Source organism: Leuresthes tenuis, unplaced genomic scaffold, assembly GCF_036924035.1.
Source record: "Leuresthes tenuis unplaced genomic scaffold, fLeuTen1.0.hap1 SCAF_10, whole genome shotgun sequence".
Classification (NCBI taxonomy): Eukaryota; Metazoa; Chordata; class Actinopteri; order Atheriniformes; family Atherinopsidae; genus Leuresthes; species Leuresthes tenuis.
In genome coordinates this window covers 12,372,280-12,382,437 of record NW_027325364.1, presented here as the reverse complement: position 1 = coordinate 12,382,437, position 10,158 = coordinate 12,372,280, and the positions used below count along the sequence as shown (strand labels likewise).

Below are 10,158 nucleotides of genomic sequence, written 5' to 3'. Positions count from 1 at the left end.
GTCCCACCTGTGAGAAACGAGTCATTCCAGGAGGTTTAAAAGCTAGTAAAACACTTTTGGCAACCGTAGAAAAAACTCCAACAAGCTCTGAAACATCCAGATGTGACTTCACTGATGAATGCCATTACTTTTGATAATATGTGCTGTGTGGATCTAAATGTCAGTTTGTCAGTGTAATTTCTGAACCTGCAGCAGCTCAGGCGACCTGATTCACACACTTGCCCACATAATTTTCACTAGTGGTTAGATTACATAAAACACACTTTGTTTGGGTTTTAGAATTCATGCATATTTCTATTCATATTGCACTTTTGTTGAAAATCGTCTTTGTCCACCAGAAAACTGATGAATTCGTAATACATGACTAAAATCTACCTAATTTGAAAGATGTAAGACAGGTGTGAAAGACCTGTGGGGATTAAAGTAAGGAATGGTTCAATGATGAGTGGAAGTTATAGATCACTGTTTAGTTGCAAAAAAGCAATGTAAATCATTGAATATATGTATATATATATACAGTAAGGGTTTGAAGGCAGAATATAATGTAATGTAATTATCGTATTTGTTTAGTACATTTAATAAACTTAAATGGGCATAAATGCTGTAAGCATGCGTCACAGTACCTGTCCAGTACACAGAAGAAGAAGCCAGTATCAACAAAGAATAACCACAAGGGAAAGCAGCATTTTTTTGTTCAGAAAAGTTAAGCTTAAGCATATGTATTTATAAAGCCAATGATAATAACATATATTGATGATATCAACATAGCCATTTATATATTTTTCTGTCATTTTTTGTCAGACAGCTCAAATTATCAGACATTGCGATTGAAAATTGACCCATTAAGACTATGCGTCAGCTCACAGTCACTTAAAGCATTTCCGGATTGTCGCTCTGCACTAATAAAATCCTGATTTCATAACCACAGCATCGTCTGACAAAATCACCTCTCAACTAACTTAAGGACAACGTCTGTGCAGTATGTTCGGTTATACTTACACGTATGATGATCTTCCACAGAGAAACTTAGGAGCAGCACAATGTCTTGCATGTTTTGTCTCACAGACATATTTCAGTCGATAACTGGATTCTGCTCTCGTCCATGAGAACCAGGACAAAGGAGAGCTGTCCAGTTAACTGGCCGAGTCGAGCTGGAGCCATGCCTCGGCTTACATGTGCATTTTACCAAAGGGAATGTTGTTTGTTAAGCTGTACATAAATGGATTTTCATTCATTCAAAGTATGTCTCATTGACCTCTTTAAAGGGCCCAGTTAGTCTTTTTCCATGTATTCATCCTCGGATAACAATAGAATGGACATTACAGGATGCATCACTGGACATCAATGAATGGGATAATCCCCATTCATCAGCTCTAAGAATTTCATTACAGCATGTTTCATGTGTCTCTTATTATTATTATTTTATTTTATTCATTCAGGAGAGTACTTTCTTTTGACACTGATCACTTCTTTATCACTGAGAACCAGAAGCTGTGTGGCTTGGATTTAGTCATTCAATATCACAGAAAACGATAATTAGATTATAATTTAATCATTTTGATCTATTTTGGTCTACTCTCTAATGATCAGAAAATGTGACTTTCCGGTATGAAGATATGTTGTCTTCACTCAGTTTTTTTACCTTACATATTACACGTATTTCAGTGCAAGAGTTGTGAGAGAACACAACATCTGTTGAAGGTTACAGTTCCCTTTCAAGGAAATGAAAGCCCTCGTGAATGTACGAGTGTAATAAAAGCTGTACATTATGTGACATGACAGCAAGCTGTCCTGAGCAGCATATGTGCATCACCATCCATCTGTGCATGGTGTCCATATATTCTGAACATGCAAACGTTCAACCTAGAATTTCTGAATGAAAGCGGCTCCCTTTTTGCATCAGCTTAGCGGAAGAGATGAAGGTCGTATTTTGATTGGGGAGCGGAGCAGCTGGTTGTCACAACAGGGACCAAAGAACCCGAAGGTACGAGCACAAACGTGGAATCACGTATTGGTGATGAGTGGCTGCAGCACAGCAGTGGTGTTAGAAACCCGAGCAGAGACAGGCCGTTGTGATAGCAGCCAGTGTTTACGTTACATAACTCACAGCCGCCGAGCCAGAGGCAATAATAGTTCTGTAGTATGTATATACTAAGTGAAATCTATTGGAGTGGATGGAAAGAGAAGGAGAGTGATAAAGCCACTGGAGCTGGAGAAGAGGCCTGACCGGCAGCTGGTGTTAAGCTGAAAACAGAGCTGGAATGTAGTCAGAGTACAGTATGAAGCTGGATTTTACCGTTTCAGATGTTGGTTATGTCATTCTGTGACGATAGACAATGTGCTGCATGTCACTTGAACTGCACAAGTGATAAAGGTGGACTGGGTTTATGACTGTGTAATCAGACAGTTGTTTCATGTGCCAATCTGGACCATTTCAAATTGTATTAATTCATTTTAAAAAGGTTGTGGAAAAGGACAGCAGTATGGGACAGACTAGGAGTGTACGCGTTGTAATTTGTAAATCCAGCTAGATTCAGGGATTATAAATACAGCTTGTTGGCCCAGTTCAATCATTCCAGCATACCCGTTGATTGAAACTGGAATCCTGCACCGTGGTGGGAATTCACTGACTCAGACTAACTGAGACGGTGAGAAAAAGACATGGAAAGAAAAGAAGGGGAGGTTGTGTGCAGGGACACAAAGTGAGTGACAGCTGACGAGAGGGACGGAAGGAGAGAGACAGGCTAAAGCGGTCAGGCTGATTGACAGAGTGGAAAAGGTGGAATATTAACAGTTCTGTATGACAGTGAAGGGAGGGGGCGACAGGGACTGACGGGGCAGGGTTGAAATACCTCGTAGCTGGTTTACGCATGTTTGCCAGCATAACAGACGAGAGGCGGAGAGAGGGAGTATTGGCACAAGAATAGGAAAAGAGAGGGAGAGAGTTTAGGACGTGTCTGTCCTGGGGAGATGCACACGGCCAATAACTAGGTCTCCAGTAAACATCTCTGAGCGTCCTCTATAAAGCTGCTGTGCTACTGCTTGGAACCACGGATCAGCTTTAAATCCAGTTTGATTGTCTGTCCAGCAGCAGACGTTGAACATATCTCCAGCTTTGAAAAGCAATATTAAAAGAGCACGTGATTAGATGCTGACAAGAGCCGAGAAAAACTGAGCAAAGATCATCCAACTGAACTGAAAATGACAGTGAGTATTGCACATGATTCCTGTCAGTTTAAATGTGGCACCTAACTTTAGACGCACCGTTGAATGACAGTTTTACAACTTGTCACACAATATCGACACGTGGTGTAGAGAAAAGGGATGTAATTCAATAAAAGACATAAAGGCAGTTGTTTCCTGTAGGTGCAGACAGATTTATGTATCCTAACACACCAGAGCTTTTGCGACTATATGATAAGATGACATGCAGGTATTACATAAACACACCCATCGCTATTTATTGCAAAAATTGCTCTGAGGCTGCAGATGCTTATTAAACAAGCTGCTGAGAGGATTTTCAGCTTCCGATGTCAAACACTTACTGGACACTGGACTTAAAATTTGTATTGAAATCTAACAGCACTTGTTGCTTTATGACACAGGCTACACACCAATAATAGTTTGATTGATCATCACCTCAGCCTACATGCTCCTGAAGCAACAAAACTGATTGATATAGCAGAGCCAACGAGTCACTTAGCTAAGCTGTGACCTGGTCAGAGGTGTGTGGAATGAAGATATGTCAACTACAACCTGTGATAACCGCTCTGGGAAGGAAATCCAACACGCTGGCTTTCCTTGCATGTAGGTTGTCTCAAGCGCATGTTGTGTTTTTTCAAGGGTCTAAATTGTATGAAGGCGCAAACTGTTTCTACAGAGCAGAATCAAGCTTGCCACCAGACATCTTATCTGTGCCATGCAGCTCTCTAAATCTGGTTAAAGCCTTTTCTTTCAGCTTATGCTGATCATTAGATCAATTTGTTTGTTTCAAAGTACAGTACTATGCAAAAGTCTTGAGCCGCCACTTATTTGTTTAAATTTTGCCTCCAGTGACCCAGACTTCTTGTAATCTTTTAAAGTGGTCTTGAAAAGAAGTTTTTCAGGCTTTCTGAAGGTTTTTCTGTAGACATTGGCTGCTTTTTCACTCGTTTTCTGTCCAGTCCTTGAAAAGGCACCTAACTCAAGGGATAAACCGGTGCTCTGTCCACAGATAACAAACAATTTATCAAAGAACCACATTTTCTTGGCAACAAATGAAGAAATTAGCTGAAGATTTTTGCAAAGTGCTGTAAGCCATGACATAAGCCTGTTTTGTGGAAAGCCTTCAGTGTCATATAGCAGCATCTGATCTTTTGATCTGGATGATTTCAGTGAAGATCCCAATTGGCTCATTACTCCTCATCCTAAAGTACTGATTAACATTACCAGAATAACAAAATCTTACGACTGTTTGCAAGGACCCAGCATGCGCGATTTAATAGAAATAAAAAGCACTGCCTGTTTACACAAGGTCCTCTTGTGATTGCTTCATTTTTTTGTGTTGGGCTGCGTGTCTTCGCTGTTCACACCCTTCAGAGTTTGCTGCTGCTTGGACTCAGAGACTGACTGACAGTGCCAAATGTCCAGATATTCATGATAACACGCCTGGAATTTTTCCCATCTACTGTAAAGATTTGTGAGGATCAAACCAGATCAGCCGAAAATGACAATATGTTCCACTAATTTTCTGCCAAGTGCTTGCTCGGAGAGATCATAACAAGCACGTGCATCCATATAAATGAACAAGATTAATGAGATTTATGATGTTAAGGCCTTGTCATGTTGCAGGTTCAGAATGTGCAGCCTCAGATGCACACTTCATTTTTTTAGTAGTTATCTATCATCACCTGTTGGCCAAGCTGTGGATCTTATTTCTCTTGATGCCGCAGAACTAATCAGGCATCATGCAATGACACAGAATATGGAGTATGATACAGAATATTTGTGTGTCTGTTTGCTTGTAACCAGGCTGCAGCAGCTCAAGAACTTGACGAGCTATGTTTCCTGTCGGCGCAGTCCATGCCCAGTCTGAAGGTATCCCAACACTTTAAGATGGTAAAGCTTTTAGGAGAGGGATCGTACGGAAAGGTCATGCTGGCTGTGCACAGAAAGAGAGGTCAGTGCATATTCAAAGTTAAAGCTTAGTAAAGTACAATGGTAAAGTTGTGAAATTTTGTAAATTGTACAGTGCTGTGCAAACATTTTGTACCACCTCTCGTTTCTTCATATATTGCCAGAAAAACAGGAAATGAGTGAAAACTTCTCAAAACGTGCAAACATAAAGGGAAAATACAGCATATGAAACAAAAAACACAGTTTGTGCAATTCTAACAAGCGTGGAGTCAACATTTAGTATACGCACTTTTATTCTTCAACACAGCCTGAACCCTCTTAGACGAGCTTTCTTGTGATTTCTTTAAGTAGTCTTCGGGAATAGTTCTCCAGGCCTGTTGAAGGACATTTAAAAAGCTCTTCTTTGGATGTTGGCTGCCTTTTGTTCCGCTCTCTGTCAAGATGATCCCACACTGCTTCAATAATGTCCAGGTTCTGGGGAGGATTCATCCCTCCATAAGACCTGTTGCCACTGATTTTCAGTCGACTTCTTGTGTCATTTGGTATACCTCAGCCTTTTCTCCCTGTTTCCTTTAATCAAAAACGGCTTCTTGACAGCCTCCCTTTGACAGACAGGCTTCTGTGAACAGTAGACGGATCAACAGAAGGTCCAGATGCATCTCTCAGGTCCTGTGTCAGCTCTTTGCTGGATTTTTTCCTCTTTCTTGAGGAGATCACTTTCAGATACTGTTCATCTGCTGTATATAGTTTTTTAGGCCTGACACTTCTTTTTTTGTCCTCCACTTGACCAGTTTCCTCAACACACTGCACACCATGCCGAGATATGCCATTTTTTTAGCTAATGTTTCTTTTGGAATCATCTCGTTGGTGCAATAATACTATTTTCTCTTTTTTTATACTAAAAACATGAAGACATGAGGGACCCTCAAGACTTTTGCACAGCACTATATTACCCAGGTCTGTGTCTTACAAAGAGGCTAAACATTGCTGCCATAACATGAGGACAGATCGCTGTCTTGATAGTGTTCACTTAACCTTTTACGCCTCTGTCGCTGTAATGAAGTGCTTTGGTACATTCTCTGAGATAGAGTTGCTGCAGCAGTAGTGAAGCCATGAAACAGAGTTGTCCCAAAGGGGAAGTTATATTTGTTCAGTGTCAGTGATAAACAACACTCACAGTCCATCAACGATGACAGGTTTTACACTGTGTGCCGTTTAAATTTGCTTCATTCCCACCAGGAACTCCAATGGCTCTGAAGTTCTTCCCTCGGCAGTCCACGTCACTCACCTCTTTCCTGCGTGAATACAATCTCTCCCTTTCTTACTGCACACATCCCTCTCTGACTCGGGCCCTTGGCATCTTCTTCTCCACGCCATCCTACTATGTCTTTGCCCAGCAAGCTGGTCTCTATGGGGATCTCTACAGTGTCATTGTGTCAGAGGTCAGTTTGGCTAATGTGTGGCATGAACCGTGCTTTTTATGGGCCGCAGCCCTGCTTCTCAGAGGTGTCATGTATATCCCACTAATCTGCAATAGGAAACATTTGAAGAAAGACGCAGAATATCACCAAATTGGTTCATCGTTTGCACTATAAAATTACAAAAATCTGCATGACAGACATATTCAGTGCTGCAACTGTCCAGAAGGCTTATCATACATTTCTGCACTTTGGCTTTCTCAGGGGGAATTGTACTGCTGATGCAGATATTTTGAGTTCTCTTTACTGCCAGCAAAAACTTGAGACGTGCTTGATAGCAGCTTTCGGTTCACCTATTTCTGTGTTTGTGCTTCTGCCAGTAACACAATCGAGTACTGATAAGAGGAAGGGCAACCTGCTTTCATTTAATGGAGAGCTAGCACTTGAAGTGAAGCAGGGATTTCCAAAAGCGTCAGCATCAACTACAGTGACGCAGATTCTGTTGACTTTATGCCAGTACTGAAGTGCTCCAACCCGACTTCATATTACTCTAATTTCTGGGCTATTCTTAGTCAATTCAGGAAGACTTTTCAAAATTTCCCACCATCAGTTTTTTTCATGGGCAAAAGGTGTCTGTAAACTGCGATATCCCAAGAATTAGAGTCATAGGTAGCGTTTTTACAAAGTTTCAGCCACTTCACAGAGAGTAGCTTAGATTTAAACTTTCCCCTGAGATTATCAGAGACATTTCAAGGTCACAGTGTGGTGCACCTGTTTGTTTTTGGGGGCAGATATGTAGGTAATCTACAAGGTTCTGAGCAGTGACTTTTATCAGATACAGGTATTCTTAATGGGTCAAAATATACTGCCAAAAGTTTTTGTTTAATTATAAAAAAACTACTAAAGATGTCCAGGTGATACTATTTTATTTTTAGCTTTTTTCCAGTATGTGCAGAAACTGGCATTTAAAGATGGATCCAAAACGAATATGCCAAATTCGCCATATTTTAGATTAAATAAGTAAAAAATATACATATAAATAAAAATCAAATGGTTCTATAGAATCACATCAGGAGTAGAAATGCATTAAAATGCATACTTTGAAAAGAGATTACTAAATGAATTGAAAATGTTATTTTGTACCTAAAATAATTTCTTATTAAAGCTCAAATTGCACGTGAATTAATTCCAGTTATCGTCGTTCATTTTCAAGATAAACCTTTTGTCTTTAGCATGTGTTGAAGTTGTCATGTTAGAAACTGATGAATACAAGTACATTTAATTACAACACATTTCTTTTTCATGACAAGCCTTTTGTAATTGAATAGTTGAATATGAAATGAGGCATCAGCTAATAAGATAAATCTAAATATTCTCATTGTTACAGAACAGTTTCCACCTGATTTAACCTCCTGTAGCATTGAAACTACACAAATATCGACAGCTGTTTGTAGCAAAATAAGAGATGTCTTTAAAACCTTTTGAGGTTTGAATTTTCATGACAAAGCTGAAGAAAAAAAAGACTTTTTACAGTGTTTTGACTAATTCTTTAACAATAGTCCTGATGAAATGTGTCTACATGGACTAAATATACATCTATCCCCATGAGCAAAAGGTCTAGTAAAAGATATTTTACCAAACAAAACAGTCTTTGGGATTTATCAACCATCGCTTTCAACCAGAACCAAAAAAAAACAAAAGAAGACTGAAATTACATGACCCTCTTTCTCCTGATCCTCTCTGTCTGTCTGTTTTAGGTCGGCGTCGATGAAGACTGTGTGCAGAGAGTGATGTCCCAGCTGAGTGGTGCCGTCACACACCTCCACTCGCTGGGCTTCGTCCACCGTGACATCAAACCTGAGAATATCTTCTTGTGTGACAGTTCCTGCCGCTGGGTCAAACTGGGTGATTTTGGCCTCACCCGGGCCATCGGCTCCACTGTTCGAGCTGTGTGGTATGAGTCGCCTTTCTGCACACCGGAGGTGGAAGCTGGCAAAGAGGCTGAGAAAGAGATGGAGAGGAGGCAGAGAGAGGGGATTGAGGAGGAGGTGGAGGACATCTGGATAACAGTGGAGCCCTGTATTGACAGCTGGGCCCTTGGTGTACTCATCTACTGCCTTCTAACTGGCTGCTTCCCCTGGGAGGAGAGCACTCATGATGATCGTAACTACCGTAGATACAAGGAGTGGTTTGGCTGTGAAGCTGAAAAGAGAGAAGTTGAGAGGAGGGATGAGGAGGACATTGATGGTTATACAGTCATGGAGCAAAATCAAAGAGACAACCCTCCTCCCTCACAGTTTGAGGGCCTCAGCCCACTTGTAATGACTCTTTTAAAGGAGCTGCTCCACCCTGAGCCCAAGCTCAGAGGAAGCCCAGAGGAGATCCTGAGCTACCTGGGAGGGCCATGGCTCATGAAGACAGTAAGAGAGGAGAAGAAGAAAGCCGAGGAGGCTGAGGAGGAAGCCAGAAAAATAAGAGAAAGAGGAGGAGTAGAAGCGGAGCTGCTCAGGGAAGGAAGAGGAGAGAGATGAACTTAGTTTTTCTCAGTTTCAAGACTGTTTCTTTGAATATGTTGATATTATGTTGCTGTATGATTATAGATATGACTCCAGCCCAAGTGTATATTGTGCTGCATTTTTCTTATATTTGTAAATATCCTCAATCAAGTTTCTGCTTTCATCATTGTACATATTTCTATGTTCTTGTTTGTGTGTTATGATATATTCATTATACCAGAATTTGATGGCCGAGTTATAAAATGCCTATAAACTCCATATTGAGATTGTTTTAATAAAACAACATTGTTCTAAGTCATGATGTACAGTAAAATATCACCAAAAACACTGTAATAATGCATTAAATGTAAATAAAAACCGATTACATTTAAACACTGGGTCCAGTTGAAAATCATACAAATACATCATATCCACTGTTGAGATGAAATCCTCTTGAAATGCATTTTCATTTCGAATTTGATGACAACTCTAGTCTTCAGAAAAGTTGTTTGCTCCAAAAAAACATAGGGGAACATCTCACAAATAACTGGATCAATAGATCAGTAAAATGACTTGGTATATAAATTAGAGAGGCTCACTCTTAACAAATAAAAAGAATTCCTACTGTGTGTAAGAATGCATGGGTTTGCATTACATTGAATTTCAAAGAATTTAAGGATTGAGAATTGCAATGCACATGATATCGTTAAGATATTCAGAGAATCGAGACAAATCTCTGTTCACAAAAGACTGAACAGCTTTATTGTGAGAGAACTAATCCCTTACCCTTCACCTCTGTTCTCATTTCAAACCCACGTGCACCTCAAACGTGAACTCACAACCTTGCATTTTTTCATGAATATCAAATGCTTCCAAATATTTTCAGGCAACATAAAAGAATCCTTCTTAAGCAACTCTAAAGAGCGCATCCAAGTGACATCTTGGATGTGCTGCAGCAACAGGTGCTGCAGAACAGTACGGCCACATCTAAAATTGGACTGAACAATACAACCTGATAGAATTACCAGTATGATCTTCTTCCAAGTGTGTGTGTTGTAAGCCCCAAGCATACTATCAGCAGAAGAAGAGGCATGTTATTCATATAACCGATTGAAGAACATAAATGTTAT

At 40.2% G+C, this 10,158-nt stretch overlaps 1 protein-coding gene across 1 annotated transcript; it reads left to right on the top strand.

The window, feature by feature from the left end:
* The first annotated feature begins 2,985 nt into the window (after window positions 1–2,985).
* On the top strand, window positions 2,986–9,333 carry sbk3 (SH3 domain binding kinase family, member 3). Its single transcript, XM_072393267.1, has 4 exons — window positions 2,986–3,207; window positions 5,011–5,158; window positions 6,355–6,557; window positions 8,291–9,333. The coding sequence occupies exons 1-4, from the start codon at window positions 3,202–3,204 to the stop codon at window positions 9,062–9,064; spliced, it is 1,131 nt and encodes a 376-aa protein (XP_072249368.1). The 5' UTR covers window positions 2,986–3,201; the 3' UTR covers window positions 9,065–9,333.
* Window positions 9,334–10,158: the final 825 nt, after the last annotated feature.